This window comes from Vombatus ursinus, unplaced genomic scaffold, assembly GCF_900497805.2.
Source record: "Vombatus ursinus unplaced genomic scaffold, bare-nosed wombat genome assembly UNPS02014775.1, whole genome shotgun sequence".
NCBI classification, from domain to species: Eukaryota; Metazoa; Chordata; class Mammalia; order Diprotodontia; family Vombatidae; genus Vombatus; species Vombatus ursinus.
In genome coordinates this window covers 14688053-14707419 of record NW_020954553.1, presented here as the reverse complement: position 1 = coordinate 14707419, position 19367 = coordinate 14688053, and the positions used below count along the sequence as shown (strand labels likewise).

General features: G+C 36.5%; 1 protein-coding gene across 8 annotated transcripts in view; it reads left to right on the top strand.

Moving 5' to 3' along the window:
- Nucleotides 1-19367, top strand: part of ZMYM4 (zinc finger MYM-type containing 4) — a 132502-nt gene that overhangs the window by 88959 nt on the left and 24176 nt on the right. For all 8 annotated transcript variants that reach the window (XM_027864441.1, XM_027864440.1, XM_027864443.1 and 5 more), the window contains 9 exons: nt 1113-1263; nt 1739-1854; nt 2411-2686; nt 2835-2985; nt 4228-4400; nt 9778-9931; nt 10656-10796; nt 10959-10996; nt 11967-12111. In XM_027864441.1, coding sequence (XP_027720242.1) covers nt 1113-1263; nt 1739-1854; nt 2411-2686; nt 2835-2985; nt 4228-4400; nt 9778-9931; nt 10656-10796; nt 10959-10996; nt 11967-12111 — 1345 coding nt within the window. The remainder of the gene's footprint in view (nt 1-1112; nt 1264-1738; nt 1855-2410; nt 2687-2834; nt 2986-4227; nt 4401-9777; nt 9932-10655; nt 10797-10958; nt 10997-11966; nt 12112-19367) is intronic.

The window sequence follows — 19367 nt, the reverse complement described above, 5'->3', positions numbered from 1 at the left end:
TTTTTCTTCATATGACAGTTTTTAAGGTCCTTTTACCATCCTGATATTTTCTGAATGTGCTCTAGCTTATTCTTGTCCCTCTTAAATTACAGCTCCCAAAGCTGAACAGAGATCTACCTCCCTTCTTCTAGGCTCTGTGCTTCTATTAATGCAACTTAAATTTGCATGAAATTTTTTGACTGTCATGCTTTTTTCAGTTGCCATTCTAAAACACTAAATTAAAAAGCCCATTAGGTTCAATTAGATTTGCTTTTGGCAATTAGTAGTACTTTCGTTAGTAAAATGTCTCCCTTTACAGTTAATTTCTTCCTTTGGCAATTCCCTGCTCTTGCCTTTGGGAGGAATGCAGTTTACATAAAGGTATTTTCAGTGCCTCAGAAAACAGATCTATTCTAAATGTACTCTTAGATGTTGGATAGATTAACTAGTCTGTATCAGAATAGTGAGTGCCGTTTCATTTTAGAAATATTTATGTAGTAAAATATGACAGTTCACATTTTCACTGCATTTGTGTCTTTCTTCTGTACCCATGTCATTTTTCAGAATGCTTCTCCAAACAGGCTTATGCTTACCAGCAAATGTACTTGTTGTTGTAAAACCCACCTTGAAGAATAGAAGGTTCCCACAGGATTATTGTGTGAATTGAAAGCACTTTAAAAAAGAAAAACGAGTAAAATTCCACCAACTAAGGAGACTATAAGATGTGTTAGTAGCACTCAGCTATTAATTTCCCGAGTATTACCAAGCTATAGTAACAATGAGAAGAGAGCCATATATTCTGATCAGTTTCTGCTTGGCTTAGTTGGTTGTTTAGATTGAAGAAAAATTATTCTAACCTACCATATGTTTTTTATAATTTGCTTCATTATTGCTAATTTCTTTGAAAATGTAGTTTTAATATGAATTTATTTCCTTGAGTTTGTGTGTTTACTGACTTTTGTTACTACAATGTGGCATCTGCCAGAAAAGCAAAAAAAAAAGCTGGGTTTTATTTTGGTTAGGTTAGTTAAAATACTTTGAAGACATTTGATGATTGATTTTTTTTTTTGTATGTCATGCATACATGTAATGGAAATTTGAAGTTGATGAATATGATTTTGTTCTCTTAATAGAAATCAGCAAAAATTACTCTCTGTGCTCTTTGCAAATCATTGAGGTCCTCAGCTGAAATGATTGAAAACACCAATAACTTGGGGAAAACGGAGCTTTTCTGCTCTGTTAACTGCTTATCTGCTTACAGAGTTAAAATGGTTACTTCTGCAGGTAATGTTGGTGCTTTAGGAAATTTACTTTGTAGTTGTAACAAAATGTTGTGGTATTGCTTTGTTTCTGTAATTTGGATACAGTTCCAAAAGCAGCTATTCTTATGATCAAAGTTTAGTTTTTTTCTATTCTGTTTTGTTTGGGTGCATATTTTAAAGAATTCTCTACCCACTTTCTAAAGGATTTGAGTTGAGGGCACTTCTTGAACATTAAAGTATTTATTCATATCCAATTTAATTTGAGATTACTCTTTTAGTTGTGTATTTGATAGTGAGGTGAAGGAAAACTTTAAAAGATTGTTCCTTTTAACGTTAATTTATATTTACATGTGACTTGATAGATCTTGTTCAGATCCTATGAATAAATTTAGTCTGCAGATTTTATATTAATGTACAATAGTTTATTTACTTTACATATTTCAGTCCCTTTGTACACTTATCTACATTACTTACTGGTTTTATTCTAACTTACTAAGGAGTACAAGTCCAGTGTAACAGTTGTAAAACCTCAGCCATCCCTCAGTATCACCTGGCTATGTCTGATGGAAGTATACGCAACTTCTGCAGCTACGGTTGTGTTGTAGCTTTCCAGGTATGGTATAAGGACTTGCCTCTTTCCTGCATATTATTTGTTGTAGCTCTGTGATTTTATTAATTCCTTTTAGTGGAGTTAAGACTGGGTGGTAAGAGCTCCACAATTCTAGTCCCAGCTCCATTAATCTTTAATTTTTAGAAAGTCTTTCTCTGTCTTTACACATGCCATTTGAAGTCTTCTTATAAGCTGGCTTGCAATAATTTATACATATATATCATTTTAGAGTCACAAATCTTTGCTGTAAAGAAACTTTCTACTTTTCTCTGAGGTTGAACATCTTTTTTATCCATACATTTATCATTACTATAATGACTTAATGCTTTATACATTCTCTCTCAATATATTCATAATCCTCTGAGACAAGCAGGAAAAGGTATTTATTTCATATTTGATAAAACTGAAGCTGAGAAAGTTTGTGATTTGTCCCAAGTCACATACCAAGTAAATGGCAGAGTCTGGACTGAAACCAAAGGTTTTTTCTGATTCTAGTCTGGTTCTCTTCCCACTTCAACATGTAATAAATGAGAGTTACATCATTTTTCTCTCCTTTCAGAATTTGTTCAACAAGCCAACAGGCATGAACTCTTCAGTAGTGCCCCTGTCTCAGGGTCAGGTCATCGTTAGCATTCCTACAGGGACAACAGTCTCAGCAGGGGGAGGAAGCACCTCTGCCGTTTCCCCCAGCTCCATCAGTAGCTCCGCTGCAGCTGGTCTCCAGCGGCTTGCTGCGCAATCCCAGCAGGTCACTTTTGCCCGTACTGTTGTGAAACTCAAGTGCCAGCACTGTAATCGACTCTTTGCCACAAAACCAGAACTTCTTGATTACAAGGTAAAGCTGCAGTTCTTAACAGATTAAATTGAATATAAATCTTCTTTGGACTTTTCATCTTTTGAAAATATTCCATTTACTTTAACAATAAAAGATGTACAGGATATTTGTCAGATGGAAAAAAAAAGAGGATTGTTTTTCATTACAGAGTAAAATGTTTCAGTTTTGTGGCAAGACTTGCTGTGATGAATATAAGAAGATAAACAGTGTAATGGCCATGTGTGAATACTGTAAAATTGAGAAAATTATAAAGGAGACTGTGCGATTCTCAGGCATCGATAAGCCATTCTGCAGTGAAGGTAAAAAAATTCACATTCAACCACAGGATGTCATGAAAAAACATCTGAAGATGTTGTGTTAAGGGTTAATTTCCTTGATATTATTTTTATTTTATTTTGTCAAGTCAGCAAGCATTTTATTAAGTACCTGTCACATGCTAGGCACTGTGTTAAGTTCTGTTTTGTAGGGATGTCTCTATAGGCTCTCACCCAGTAAATTTGTGGTGTTTTAATGCTTATCTTCTCCGTGAGGGAGGAAGGGGAAGTAGGGAGAGAACTTGGAATTCAAAAATTTTTTAAATGTGTTAAAAATTCTTTTTTCATATGATTAGAAAAATTTTTTAAAGATAATTAGGAAATATTTAACAATAAAAATAAAATAAATATTTCAAAATTGTGATTTTTCCAATGTTTTGTATTGTACACTTGTCACTGAATAGCTTTTCAGATCTATCATTGCACACTAATTTAATTGATGTACAGTGAAATTAACATAGGTGTCTTTGGGGAATGCCAGTTTCTTTCAGAATTCTTTTCTCAAAGTCGAATTTGTGTAATGTGAATTTACATAAAGAGAACTGTCTGTATGGAGTCATCAGTCTAGAAATCAGAAAGGACCTTGGAATTCATCTAGTCCATCCCACGCTCACCATATACAAAATGGAATTCATTATTTTCCCCCCAAACTCACTCTTCTTCCAAACATCACTATCCTACCATTTGCCCAAATTTACAACTTTGGTGTCATCCTTATCACTCACCTCACATATCCAGTCAGTTGCCAAATATTGGTACTTTAATTGAAAAATCCTCAAAATGTAATATAGCTAGTATAGAGGCAATGTTGCATAGTGAATAGGGAGTTGAACTTGAAGCCAGTAAGACCTTCTGGCTGTATGACCCTAGGTGATTCACTTAACCTCTAAACAATTCTCTTAGAAGTTCAGAGAAAGTACTGACTAACGTTGGTAGGAGGAAGTTTCATCACTCTTGAGTTACCTATACTGTTGAAATCACAGGTCTAATCACTATCCCAGTATCATTTTTTGTAACTTTTAATTTCTCATTTAAATGGACTCACCATGTCTTGACAATATTTAAAATGCAAAATGTACTTCAACTTAGTGATGTATGATGGGGTTGCAGTTACCAACAAGCTAGTGTCCACCACCAACCAAATTAAAGAAATAAGCATTCAGTTTGCCTCTTTCCTTCTATAAATGCCCAAGTTTGACTTTTCTTATTGTCTTTTTGGTTTTTTAGGTTGCAAATTGCTTTATAAACATGACTTGGCAAAACGCTGGGGAAGCCACTGTAAAATGTGCAGTTACTGTTTACAAACATCTCCCAAATTGGTACAGAATCATTTTGGGGGGAAGATGGAAGAGTTCTGCTGTGAGGAGTGCATGTCCAAGTTTACAGTTTTGTTTTATCAGGTAGAGGACATTTGTGTTCTTTTATTTTGGAGTAGAGCATAGTTTTTATTTTCTCCTTTCTAATTCTTTGTCTAACAGGAAGAAGCATTTGGTGATTTAAAAAACTTAATGAAATGAATTTTCATTGTCTATCAGAAACTGGGTTTTGTTGTTAAGTATAAAATATTTCAGATTATTTAATGATTCCAATAGTAAAAAACTATTCTTGCTTTTTCTTTTCTTGCTATGAAATATATTCACTGATTGTTGCATAGGAATTCTCAAGTTTATAATTTGAGATTGGGGACCTGTCATATCAAGGATACCTTTTTTCTAATCATTTTCTAATCATTCATCATCTCCTACAATTCCATTGCTTCCCTATGTTTTCATTTTCCTAAACCTATTCTTCAGTCCCACCAATCTTTAGTATTTTCCTAGGCTCTATCCTCTGCTCTGGCCACACTCTCCTTCCCATTTTTGACCCCTTAGTGATCCAATTCCATTCTCTTCTGCTTTTGAAATCCTCCTCTTATCATATCACTATAGGGCAGCTGGGTGGCACAATAGGGCATAGAGTGCTGGTCCCGGAGTAAGGAAGATTCATCTACCCGAGTTCAAATCTGACTCTAGACACTTATTAGCTTGTGGCCCTGGGCAAGTCACTTAACCTGTTTGCCTCAGTTTCCTCATTTGTCAAATGAGCTGGAAAAGGAAATGACAAAACACTCCAGTATCTTTGCCAAGAAAACCCCAAATGGGATCGAAAAGAGTTGGACACGACTGAAACTACTAAACAGCAATCATGTCACTATCCTCTCGTGACACATGCCCTGCCAAATCCCTTCCTGTATTACCCTAATTATCTACCTCCTTCATTTCTATACATGTGCTGCTGAATCTAGCTGAAGGAAGTCACATAACCATACTGACTGAGTTCACTACAGATTTGTTACCTAATCTCAACTGTGTTCTTACTGAACCAAGGCAGTCCTTTTAGTCCTCCCTGATTGATCTGTCTCATGAACAGCATTAGTAGTTCCAAACCTTCACTTTTCTCTTACCTTTCACAGCATCCCACCCTCTCAGCTGAGGACCTTACTTCATACTCTGCCATGAAGATCAAAGCCATTTGCCATAAATCCTCTTCTTTCCTCCCCCAGTTCCCCAAGATCATTCCTTAGTATCTCTAATGAAGAGTTGGCCCTTCTTGCCAAGATCAACCCTTTTAAATGTACCTTTTTCCATCCCTACAATCAAGCCCCTGATCTTCAGTCTTTCCCTTTTTTATTCCTTCTTAGCTGCCACACACGCTCAGATCTCCTCATCCTTCAGAATCACTGGGTCCTTCCTCAATAGGTCAGTAGTTATCATTGTGTATCTCTGGTGCTTTTCTCAGCCAGACTCCTTGAAAAAGCTGTCTGTTCTCTTTATGGCCACCTGTCATTCTCTTCTGAACCTTCTCCTGTCTGTCTTCTGACCTCACCATTGGACCAATAGCTCTTACCCATCACATCTAATGGCCTTTTCTCAGTCTCTGTACTTTTTCCTGTCCTTCTCTTCTCCTCAGCATTTGAAACCATCTCCAGGTCTCATTCTTTTCTCAGGGTATTTTCATAGTGTTCCTTCATGGTTCTGTTCTGACTACTTTTCTCAGTATTTTGCTTTACCATTATCTCTGCTATTCACAGCTGTGGTAGGTGTACCACACCCTTAAGATTCTATCCCGGGCCTTTTTGTCTTTATATTCTGTTATTGGTCATCTTGTCATCACACCTGGGTTCAGATATCTCTATGCAAATGACTCCCAGATCTGTCTGTCCATTTCTAATCTCCTTTCTGATCTCTAGTACAGACAGTTCTCTCTTTATATAAGTGGACCATTCTGCAAATTTCTATGTAAAATTATTTTCACGTAGTGTGAATTTGCCTGCAGTTGTGGGCAAGGGAAGGAAGGAGGCAGGGAGGGGGCTGGCACATGGTTGAAGGACACTTGGGGCCTGGGAATAGAGAAGTGAGACAGACAGGAGAGACAGCATGGTGTGTAGGGCAGGGGACAGACATGTGGTACCCAAGTGCAGGTGGACGGAAGAAAGACACATGGGAGGGCTAGACATATTGAGTGAGTGTGTGGAGCCTAGACAAAGGTGTCCTGTCTGACAGTGGAGGTCTGAAGTCAAGCCCCTGATCTGCCGGCATTGGCATTGTCTCAGAATGTCTCTTCTGCTTTCATTTGGAGGTTTTTTGGTTTTTTTTTTTTTTTTTTGGTGGTTGTTGTTGTTTTTAGGTATTTTTTAGTGGGGGTTTCTTGAGGGAGGCTGGCTATGGAGTGCAGAGCCAAGTCGTAGGAGCAGAGAGAGAGAGAGAGAGAGCATAGTGCTGTACAGTAAAGTTAACATAGGTGTCTTTGGAAAGTGCCAGTTTCTTTCAGAATTCTTTACACAAAGTTGAATTTGTGTAATGTGAATTTACATAAAGCAACTTTATACAAAGTGAGAACTGTCTGTATGGAGTCACCATCTGCCCATAGGATGTTTTGTTCTTGAAATTAGGGTCATCAGTCTAGAATCACAAAGGATCTTGGAATTCATCTAGTCCATCCCAAGCTCACCATGTCCAAAATGGAATTCATTATCTTCCCTCTAAAATCACTCTTCTTCCAAATGTCACTATCCTACCACTTGCCCAATTTTACAACTTTGGTGTCATCCTTTTCCCTCACTTCACATATCCAGTCAATTGCCAAATATTGATGATTTTTATATCTACAATATCTGCTACAGAACTCCTTCTCACCACATCCACAGCCATCAGGCTTGTTCAGACCCTCATAACTTCTCTTCTTAATTGTTGTAATAGTTTCCAACTTGTCTCCTTCCCTCAGGTCTCTCTCTATTCCAGGACACCTTCCACTTAGTTACCAAAGTGTATTTTCTGAAGCATAGGCCTGACTATGTCAGATCCCTTTCTTCTCTTCCATTCCCCCCTCCCATCCTTAGTAATCAATACTATATCTCTATTACCTCTATGATTACAAATAAATTCCTGTGGCATTTAAAGGTCTTCACAGTGTGGCCACATCCTATCTTTCCAGTCTTTTTTTATATTACTCCTTTCCATGTCATCTCTGGTCCAGCCATGATGACCTTGCTATTCCTCATCGGGATCACTCTCCCACCACTACTTATGCTGTCCCCTGTGCTGAAAAGCTGTCCCTTCTCACCTCTACCTCTTGGAATCTCTGCCTTCCTGTCACACCCTTCAAGCACCTCCAGCATGAAGCACTTCCTGTCCTCCAAGCTCCCTTCCAAAGCCACCTTGTATCAGCTGTGTGTGTGTGTGTGTGTGTGTGTGTGTGTGTGTGTGTGTGTGTGTCCTGATACATGTACAACATGTCTCCTTTTTAAAATGAAGCTCCTTGAGATGTTTCACTTTGGTCTTTATATCCCCTGCACTTAGCAATGTTCCTGCCACAGTTAAGAAATAATGGATTTTGAAGATGAACTCTGTTATCAACATATAAATGTTCTCTTCTGTATGTACACAGGCAGTAGTAGTAGAAAGGAGGCTACTAAAGATAAGTGACAGAGTGGAACCTTAACTCATAAGTCAGTCATTAAATGTTTATTAGAGGCCTCCTGTTCACCAGGCACTGTGCTAAATGCTGGGGTTACAAAAAGAGGCCCTTTAGGAGCTCACAATCTAGTGAGGGAACCCTTTAACGTGTTAAAAAAAACAAGCTGTGCTACCACATCATTGACAGTTTTTGAGTGTTGTACCCAAATCCTATTTTCCCCATAAGCCCTGTGGTTTGGCGTTTTAGTAGAAATGACTAGTTAAATAAAAACTAAGGACAAAAGTGCTTAGAGAAAAAAAAGTTTTTATTCAAATGGAAGAGGCAACAAGTATATATAAAGATGTGCAACATAAATACAAATATATGCAAAGTAAAGATAAAGTGATTTGGGGGAAGAGAGGTCTAGAAAGGCTTCATGCAGAAGATGATGCTTGAACTGTGTGTCTTAAAGGAAGAGAGGAACTTTTAGGCCAAAATAAAGAAGGAGTTCAGTCCAGGCATGGGGGATGGCCAGAACAAAGGCTTTAGAGAAAAGAGATAGACTGTCACAAATGAAGGCCAGAGAAGATGTCACATTGTAGAGTGTAGGAAGAGGATAATGTCCTTTGAGGGTATAAAGATAGGATAAGGCTAGGTTATATGGGGCTTTAAAAGGTAAACAGGAATTTCCGTTTTAATGCTAGAGGCAATTGAAAGCGGTTGGAGTTGATTGAGAGTCACATGATCAGATCAGTACTTAAGGGAAATTACTTTGACAGTAATGCTTACAATAGATTGGAGTAATGAGAGACTTGAAGCAGAGAGAACACCCTAGGAGACTGTTACAGTAATCTAGGTGAGAGGAGGTGAGGCCTTGAACTAAGGTGGTAATTGTGGGGGTGAGACAAGGGATTCAGTGTTGTCAAGGATGGATGTTATTTGAGATAGAAACAGCAATATTTGTCTTTCTCAACTATTCTGAAGGAAAAATGAGCCTCTTTTCTTTAGCACTATCAGTTCTGACCCTATAATATTTTCCTGTTGTATATATTCAAAACATACCTAAAGATATATTTTTAAAAGCTTGCATTTGGTGGTTTTGACAAATTCAAGGTGAATTCATCTTTTATAATACTCTTTTCTACTATAATACTACTTTCTGTTTTTGTGATTAATATTTTTCCCCCAAGCATTTTCCAGTCAGGAAATATTAACTGCCTAATTTGTGCGAGGGACTGTGCTAATCACTTGAGATAAAGAAGTAAAATATAGTCCCTGCCTTCAAGAAGCTTACAGTCCAACAGGAGAGACAGCATGCAAACAAATATATGCTAAGCAAGCTATGTACGGAATAAATAGGAAATAATTAACCGAGGGAAGGCACTAGAATTAAGAGGTCAAGGCTTCCTTTAGGAGGTGGGATTTCAGTTGGGACCTAAGGAAGCCAGGATAGTCAATAATTAGAGTGGAGAAGCAAGAGATTCCAGGCATAGGGACAGCTAGAGAAAATGCCTGGAGCTGAGAGATGAAGTGTCCTATTCCTGGAACAAGAAGGAGGCCATTGTTACAGGATAGAAGAGAATGTGGCGAGGAGTGAGTTGTAAGAAGACTTGAATGTAGGAGGGGGCTAGGTTATGAAGGGCTTTGAATGCCAGACGACTTTGTATTTGATCCTGGAGGAAGAAAGGATAGGGAGCCACTGGAGTTTATTGACAGGAGAGGAAGGGAATGACATAGTTTGACTTATGCTTTGGCATTTGTAGAAGGGGCTAGAAATATTTACCTATTCTTACCTTGCAGTATAAGTTTTCACTTCATCTCTGTCTCTTGTTTATTTCTTAGATGGCCAAGTGTGATGGTTGTAAGCGACAGGGTAAACTCAGTGAGTCCATGAAATGGCGAGGGGAGGTCAAACATTTTTGTAACCTGCTTTGTATATTGATGTTCTGTAATCAGCACAGTATATGTGACCCACCTACTCTTCAAAATAGTTCAGGTAATTGAACTTGGATATTAGCTCTATTTCTTTCGTAATTTATTTCACTTATTTGATTTATTTAATGAAAGTAAATAATTACAAGTCCTGTTAAGTGCTTACTTTCATGAAACAACATGAGATTTAGTATGTAATTATATAGATTTCCATGTTGAACTAAAAATTACATAAGCCAGATTTTTAAAACTTTTAGGATTAAATTACCATAAATGAATGTATTTAAGTATATTCATTAAGCTGAAAGGATTGAAAAAGGTATAAAACTATGTTGACATATACATGAATGTATATCCCCTGATGATCTCCTCAGTTGTCTTTGATAACCCTATTTCTTGGCATTTGGAGTTTGCAGTTTTAAATAACCAGCCTTCAAAGTTCAAAATAAGTTACTTTACTTAAGGCAGACCTGCACAATTTGTGAACTTCTTTGGGTTGCAGATAGGTTAGACTCTAGAGACAGACTGACAATGGATGGTTGTCATGGGTCACGTGACAAACAGGATAGTGCTCAGTGGCAACCCTACATTTTTTACTGGCCACCAATGGTAGGCTTCAAGCAGTCCGTGGGCCGTATGTTGTGCAGGCCTGACTTAAGGGGAAAAAATTGAACTACCTAGAACTGAATATAGTTGGATATTTACAGTATTTCCAGAAATAATGATTATTAAACTGTGTCTTTGTGCCACTTAACATCAGGACACCAATTTTGTTTTCTTTTGAGCAGTAAATGTTTCCATGATATCAAGTGCTTCAGCTGCACCTCCTTCTCTAAGAAAAGATTCAACTCCAGTTATAGCCAATGTAGTATCTTTGGCAAGTACTCCTGCTGCCCAGCCCACAGTGAACTCTAATAATGTCTTGCAAGGTATGGATTGAAAATTTATCAGCACAATTATTATAACATAGAATATGTTATATTTGTCCTTGTTCAAAGATTTCCTTTTTGTTCACTGACTGGAAAAAGCATTTTCATTGTTTTGTTTTATTCTAGTGTAAGAACTTAAATCTATATTCTTGTTTCTAACAGGTGCTGTTCCTACTGTGACAGCAAAGATCATTGGGGATGTAAGTTTTATTTTTAATACTTTTACTGTTATTGCTGTTCCTATTTAAATATTATTTCTACCTAGCTACCATGTATTTGAGCATATTCCCAATACACTTTTTTTTCCCTCTCATCAAAATTGACAAAATTTGTATTAAAATAGAAACAGACAAGCAACTAGTTAAACAGAGCTCTCCTGGTTAGATTTGTCTTCTAGGTATGTTTGTCTTTTTTAATACTTCTAAGTTTATGCATGTTAATTTTGTTTTCATATTTACTGCAAAAAAAAGCATTTTGAAGTTTAAAAGAGGATGCAGTATATGCTTCCCCCTAGTGGAATTCATACTGCACATCACTGGTTCTTTCTGCTGTGGTTAATAAAGTATTTTGAATTAACATGTTGACCTTAGTCCACAGAAAATTGGCGTATCAGGCAATTCACTCATATGTTTACCTATATTCTTAACATTTTTTAGAGCTCTAATTATCTGTAGATTAAGCAGACCATATTCCTAATGTATTTATGATAGGAAAGAAAATCTGCTTTAAGAATGCTTCCTTAGTTTCTCTCCAGTGACCTTCATGTTGCTTTCTTGCTATGTGGAAATGAAGCCAAGTTCTTTAAGATTCATAGTATAAGCAAACACCAATCCTGGAATCTTGTTAATCCTTTATCTAAACTAATTAGAATAGGAGTGTAGTGGGAGTTAATGTACAACAGCCTAGGATAGCTTCTTTACTGTAACCACTCTTATTGGGCAATTGTATTAATTCAATATGGCTCTTGTGACATGATGTGCCTTTTCATTCCAGCAGACTTCTAGCCTCTGCACTAGGTACTGAAGCATTATAATGATAAAGAAGATACTTTTCCTTCCTTCAGAGAGCTTACAGTGTCATCATACTGTTCAGATTTTAAAAATTAGTTTTTGTTGGTTAAAAATCCTAACAACTTTCAGCAGTCATGATTTCTGCTTCTATTTTAACTAGGCAAGTACCCAAACAGATGCCCTGAAACTTCCAACTACACAGCCTCCTCGGCTTTTAAAGAACAAAGCTTTATTGTGCAAACCCATCACACAGACTAAGGCTACTTCTTGCAAACCACATACGCAAAACAAAGAATGTCAGACAGGTATGTATCCTTCTCATTTGGAGCATTTTTTCCCTCCGTTTTTATTTTAAAAGGAAACAAAGGTGTTGAAAATTGTTTTAATTTCAAGAAATTACATTCATTATTTAATCCTCTATGTCAAATAGCTCATTTTACTTTTCATAACTGCCCTACTTGTTTTTGAGTTGCTTCTGTTGCATGAACAGACCAAGATAGCTTTTGAATATGTTCTAATATTCTAAAGGCAGTCATAAGAATTTAATATCAAGGGGCAGCTAGGTGTCACAGTGGATAGAGCACTGGCCCTGCATTAAAGAAGACCTGAGTTCAAATCCAGCCTCAGACACATAACACTTACTAGCTGTGTGACCCTGGGCAAGTCACTTAACCCCCATTGCCCAACCGAAAAAACAAACAAACAAAAAAAAACAACAGAATTTTATATCAAGCACCATTTTGGTTTGTATAGGATGGTTTAATGATTCAATAAAATCAGTCTGATTTATTTGACAGGAATCTTTTTCTACATTTCCAGTAAATCTAATTGTGTTGGACATTCTCTGTTAAATATATCTATGTGCATGAATATTTAGCATTTATTCAACTGGATTCATTGTTTTTATTTTTATATACATACATACACATAAACTGAATAGGTCACTTTGGAATTTTAATAAATTCATTAGCAACTTAATTTTAAAGCTGGAAAAGATCTTAGAGATAGCTCCCTTATATTATTAACGCCTTGTGTTTTTATATCATAATAATTTTCTGCTCACTATGTTAACAAAAACATTTGATCAAAACCCGACTGACAGAGCTACTGTATTTGACGATATATGTAGCATCCTGTATTCATAGACGCCTTTCCTCACTCCACTCTACCTCCAATCTCTGCTGCGAAAAGGGTTTTATCATCTTCAGGACAAAGATTGATTATTGAATTTGATCGATTATTGAATTTGATCTGAATTTATTTGCATTTGTGTTGTTGACACAGCCCCCTCTAACACTTGACTGTTTTCATCTTTGCCAATTTGATGAATGTGAGGTAAAGCTTTGGAGTTGTTTTAATTCCATTTCTATTGTCATTAATAATATGAGGCATTTTTTCATATGGTTGTTGATAGTTTGCATTGTCTTTGAGAACGGCTTATTTATTACCTTTGTCCACTTGTCTCTTAAGTAGTGACTCTACGTCTTGTATAATTATGATTTCCTATCAATCTTGAACACTAGACTTTTGTCAGAGATATTTAATATAAAAATTTGTTCTCAATCTTTTTTTTTGTTCTAGCTGCATTATTTTTAATAGATTTTTAAGTGATATTGTTTTTTTCACCTAGATATCTCCTTCTATCTCTCTCCATTCTCCTAGATTGTTTGGGGAAAAAAAAAAAGAAAGGAAAAAGAGGGGGAAAAATTAGCAAAACAGATCAATACATCAAAAAGTCTAATGACTTAATGCTTCTTCAAAAGGGGCAAGAAAACTTACCTTCTCATATCTCTTCTTTGGAACCAAATTTGTTGTTTACAGTTTTGCAGTATTCAGTTTTGATTTTTTTACAGTTGTTGTTCATGCCGTTTACATGTAATTGTATGTATTGTTTCCCTGACTTAGGTGACTTCCTTCACTTTGCATCAGTGCATGTAAATCTTTCCATGGTTCCTTGTATTCGCCATTTTCATTGTTTCTTACAGCATAGTCATGTTCCATTACACTCATGAACCACAATGTGTGTAGCCATTCTACAATCAGTAATCACCTTATGGCTCAGCAGTGGAATCTCTGAGCCAGAGGGTATTGGCATGTTAGCTTCGTTGTTTACATAATTCCAGATTGCTCCCCAGGATGATTTTGTTGATTCACTTCTCTACAGACAATGCTCCACAGTATTTGTCTTTGCACAGTCTTTCCACCTTCACTATTCATGGTAGATAGACAAAACCCAGAAGCAGCAATCCAAGATGGTGGCCTCAGGATTCAATAAACCCAAGAATACAAACTGTCAACAAAGAACAGCTTGGAAAAATTGGAAGGCAATGTGGCTGAAAATAGGTCTACAAGAGTGTGGTGAACTATCTGTTAGCCTAAGGTTCAACAAATATACACTTAATATAAAAATATCACATCCTCATGAAATTAGAGAACAGGAGGAAATACTGTAGCTAAGTTATTGTTGGGATAGAATTCTTAACAATACGTGGAATAATAGTGATCATAAAATTGGTATTTTTCATTACACAGAAGACCTCACACTTTACAGTTGAAGAAGCTGAGGGAAGGAAAAGTTAAATGATTTCTAGTCATGTAGATAGTTTTTAGAATATCTCATTGCCACTTCAAACTTAACATGGTTTGGAATCAAACAAATCTTCCTTTCCCTGAAAATGAAAACTTTGCCTCCCAATTTTCCTGTTTCTGTAAATGGAGCTATCACTCTCAAGCACAGCCCTTAAATTACCTTTGATTCGCCTTAACCTTTTTATCTAGTCAGCCATCAAGTAGTATTGTTTCTTTTTCAAATATCTCATAATAATTTCTTTCTTGTTCATTCTTCCTGTCATTGTCTACATCTAAGCAATGATCACTTTATGCACAGATTATTATAATGAATTACTAATACTGGTTTCCCAGCCTCTAGTCGCTACCTCCTGCAGCCTGTCTTTCACAGGCCTACCAAGTTAATGTGTTCATTAAATAAACTTTGTAGCTCAGAAGCCTTCATTGTGTTTTCATATGCTGTTTGGTTTCTTTCTTAGTATATTTGTCCCTCCTGAAATGCTTTTGCTGTCCTTTCCACTTTACTAAATCATACGTCATTCTTCAGAGACCAGTCTCTCTGTTCCATGAAATTTCTCCCAGCTGTTTGAGGCTACATTGGTCTCTTCCTTTTTATAACTTATATAGTATTTGACATATCTTCTTTTGGTAGGGGGTGGAAAGGAATTTCATCTTTTTTGTTGATTCATTGATATTTTTTATTTTGATGCAAGACAGTTCCAAACAAAAGCAATGTACGTCTCCTTTAAAAAAAAAACAAAAAGGGTGGATTATTTTGCTGTTTACAGTAAGGATCATGGACTCATAGTCTAGAGCTAGAGGGTATCTAATCCAAGTCTCTTATTTTAGAGCTGAGGAAACTGAGGTTAGGTGACCTTCCCTAGATCATGCAAGTAGTATGTAACAAGAAGATTTGTCCTTTAACTTGACAGTATAATACTAACATCTCTTATTGTATTTGTTCACAGTTTTGTTGCATTACTTTTTTTGGAGTCATTGGGCATACTGTTCTTTTGTCTTTGCTTTCTTTTTTGTTTCACTTCATATGAGTTCTCTCACATTTCTCTGAATTCTTCATATTCATATTTGTTTTACTTTACATCCATCTACCTTTTTATTTTTTACACTGTACATACATCCATTCCTCAGTTTTTAAACACTTTGTTTCTAGCTTTTTCCCCCACAATGCTTTTTATGAATATTTTTGTACGGATCTCTTTTGCTACCAATTACCTTTATTTAGATACAGTCTCAGTAGTGCAACGTATGCATCAAAGAGTTTGAATAATTTAAGAACTTTTCTTGCATTATTCCATTTATTTTCCAGAATAGATAAACCAATTCTTATCTCTGCCAGCAGTGAATTAGTGCTTCTTTTTTCTTACAGCCCCTCCAACAATGAGTTTTCCCATTTTTTTAAGCATCCTATACAGTATTTGGGAAGGGAGGATAATGTAAGACAACAGCAACTGATCTTTACCTCCACAAACTCATGCTTCAGTGCTTCCTCATAATATGAGGTTGACTCTGGGTTCTTAAAAGTTATCAGTGGAGTGCAGGTTCTGCCAGGTCCTACTATGATGGATAAGCTTTGAATATAGTTCTGGCAACAGCGTGTCCATTTTCTAAAGACTAATCTCCTAATTACAGAGGAGATCATTACTCATAGACTGTCCACTTGATGATACATCTTATGCCATGGTAGGTGCTGGTTGCGGAGCTGAAATGGTCGGTGCTAAGAATCACAATTTATAGGTTGGCTATAAACATTAGCTTACCTGTCGGATCACTGTCCAGAGACTGATGAGTAGACATACTACTGTAGGAACTGAATCAGATCAGTCCTGTTATTTCTTCATAAATGACAGTAGAAAACAAAGAAACATTTCAGAAGTTGTCTGATAGGTTGTTTTTGGAAAGGTAAATAAAGGAGTTGATTGAATTGGCTTTATTGTTCAATGAGAAGCAACAAAAAACATCATTTCATGTGACATCTAGCCGTCTCAAATGGCAGTGTTTGTCATAATTTATTTGCCACAAAATCCACCATGAAATAATTCCTTGCCATACTAACTTTTGCTGAAGAGGCACAGAAATTCTCTGTAGTGTTCGATATTATTCTTCAGATTAAATCAAGATTTATTTTATGCATTGGCTTCAGTGCAGATAGGGGCATAGATGATGACAGTGGAAAATATGTTGGAAAATGTGGTTTTGGAGTAACGTCTGAGGCAGCCCAAAGACTTGTAGGACAAATCTTATATTATGATTTTTTTTTTTTTGAGATAAAAGGCATTTAACGTGACAAGCACCAGATATCACAAAAAAATGAAATTATGTTACAGCAGAGTTTGATATTAATATAAAGCTAGAAGAAAAGAGAAATGAGACGAAAAATAGAACACTCTTATATATTATTGGTGCTGAAAATTGAGAGACATGTGGAGTAAAAGATGTTGCCAGGACTTAAAGGAAGCCAGAGTGGTTAGGTAAAATTTAGACTCATTAGCATAGAGATGATATTTAAATCCTTGGGACCTGATGAGGTCACCAAGTGAAGTAGTGTAAATGGAGAAGAGAAGAGGGCCAGGACAGAATCCTGAAGGACCCCTACGAGTAGAGGATGTAATCTGGAAGAAGACCCAGAGAGAGCAGTCAGGAGAACCAGGAGAGAGTGATGTCCAGAAAACAGAGAGAGAAGAGTATTAAGGAAGAGTAATAGTGCTGGAGGCTGCACACAGATCAAAGAGAATGAGAATTGAGAAAAGACTGTTGGATTTGGCAACTGAGAGGTCATTAGTAACTTTAGAGTGAGCAGTTTTGGTGGAATGTTCTGTCTTTTGGAGGAGGAAGGATGGAATGGAATGGCTCGAACAAGTACTAAGAACCTCAAAAAAAATACGTTGGGTACCAGTTCAACCAGAATTCCTGGAAGACTTGAAGTAGGAGCAGTTTTTTAAAAGTTATAAGTGAAATGAGAGTGCTAGAGGAAAGAACTAGGAAAGCAATCAGAACTATGGAAGAAAGAACTAGGTAGGGAATTAACAGCTTGCCACAGGAGGTGCAAAACCTTGCCCCAAGCAACAAACTCCCTGAAAGTTAGAATGGGCCAAACATAAGCCAATGAGTTCATGAGGCAATAACAAATATTAAAGTCAAAGACCGGGAAAAAAATAGAAAAATAGGTAAGGTATTTCATTATAAGAATAACTGATCTGGAAAATGGATTGAAGAGAAAAAAAATTTAAGAATCATCAGAACACCTGAACTCTGTGACCAGAGAAAAAGCCTAGACATTATATTTCAAGAAATCTCAAAAGAAAACTACTCTGATCTTTTAGAACCAGATGGCAAAGAGGAAATAGAATCCATTAGTCATCATCTCAAAGAAACCCTAAGTGAACACTCCCAGGAACATTAGAACCAAAATCCTCTTCTCCTAGGTCATAGAAAAACAATACTGCCATTATCCATGGAGGGTTCACAGTCAGGGTCACACTACATGATTTAGCAGCCACCACCGTGAGTGAAAGGGAGTAGAAAGCTTGGAATACATTATTCCAAAGGCAAAGGATATGTGCTTATAGCCAAGAATAACTTATTCAGCAAAACTGAACATAATCCTGCAAGGGAAAAAATTGACCTTTCATGAACTAAAGGATTTCCAAATATTCCTGATTAAAAGACCAGAACTATGTAGAAACTTTGACGTTAAAACAAAAGAGTTAAGAGAAACATAAAAATGAAAAATAGGGACTGAACAAGTACAAAATTGTTATTTTCAAGAATGGGAGATGACATGTGTTTTCTCTGAATGCTATCATCACCAGAGGTCATAGATTGAGTCTCATTAGACAGAGCCTGGGAATGGTTCTATTATATCTTGACGACTTAAAGAGAAGAATGGGAAGAGAGGCAAGTGGAATTACATTAGGAAAGGCAAGAAAGGCTAGGGAAAATTGTCTCACATAATCAAGGTGCATATCTATATTAATAAGAAGGGGATGAGGAAGAGTGACTGACCCTTGAGCTTTACTTTCGTCTGAACTGGTCAAAGGAAAGGAGAAAAACCACAAAGAGTTGGGTATAGAAATATATTTTATTCAGCTGAAAAACAGGGAGGGAAAGGGATGAAAGAAGGAAGAATTGGAGGGAGGAAAATTAAAGGAGGAATTAACCCTAAGATAAACTAGGGATTTACAAAAATGTAGCTTTTTGAAGTGGCAAAGAATGGGAATCTGACAGGTACTCATAAATTGGAAAATGGTTGAAAAAGTTATATAAATATGATGGAATACTATTGTGTTGTTAAGAAATGATGGCAGGAATAATTTCAGAGAACCTGGGAACACTTGTATGAATAGATGCAGAATGTAGTAAATAGAATCAGGAGAGCATTTTATACAATGACAACAATATAATAAAGACAAACAACTTTGAAAGAATTAGGAACCCTGATCAATGTATTGACCAGGCATGATTCCAGAGGACTGCTGATAAAACATGCTAGCCACTTCTTGATAAGAGAGGGGAAGGACTCAAAGTGCAGAATGAGATGTGGGGTTTTTGTGGACATATCCAATTCAGGAATCTATTTTGGTTAACTTTACATGTTTGAATAGAATTTTTATTTTTCTTAATGTTCTCAGTTGGGGCGTGGTGAGGTGAGAGAGAGTAGATTTTTGCTGATGGAAAAAATAATAATTTAAAATATAATAAAGCTATCAAAGAAAACATTAACTGCTGGCTCATTTGTCTGCTTTCCTGTCTATATAATATGTTTATGAGAATATGTGTGCATGTTTGTGTATACACACACAGATCTATATAGCATTTTTGTTGAGGAAATTTAGAGGTAGGAGGAAGGCATTGAGAAGTGATATTCTACCACATTTTTAGAATCACACAATTGACTGAAAAGTTAAAAAAAAAAGATCAGGTCCTACTGTGTGTGTGTGTGTGTGTGTGTGTGTGTGTGTGTGTGTGTGTGTGT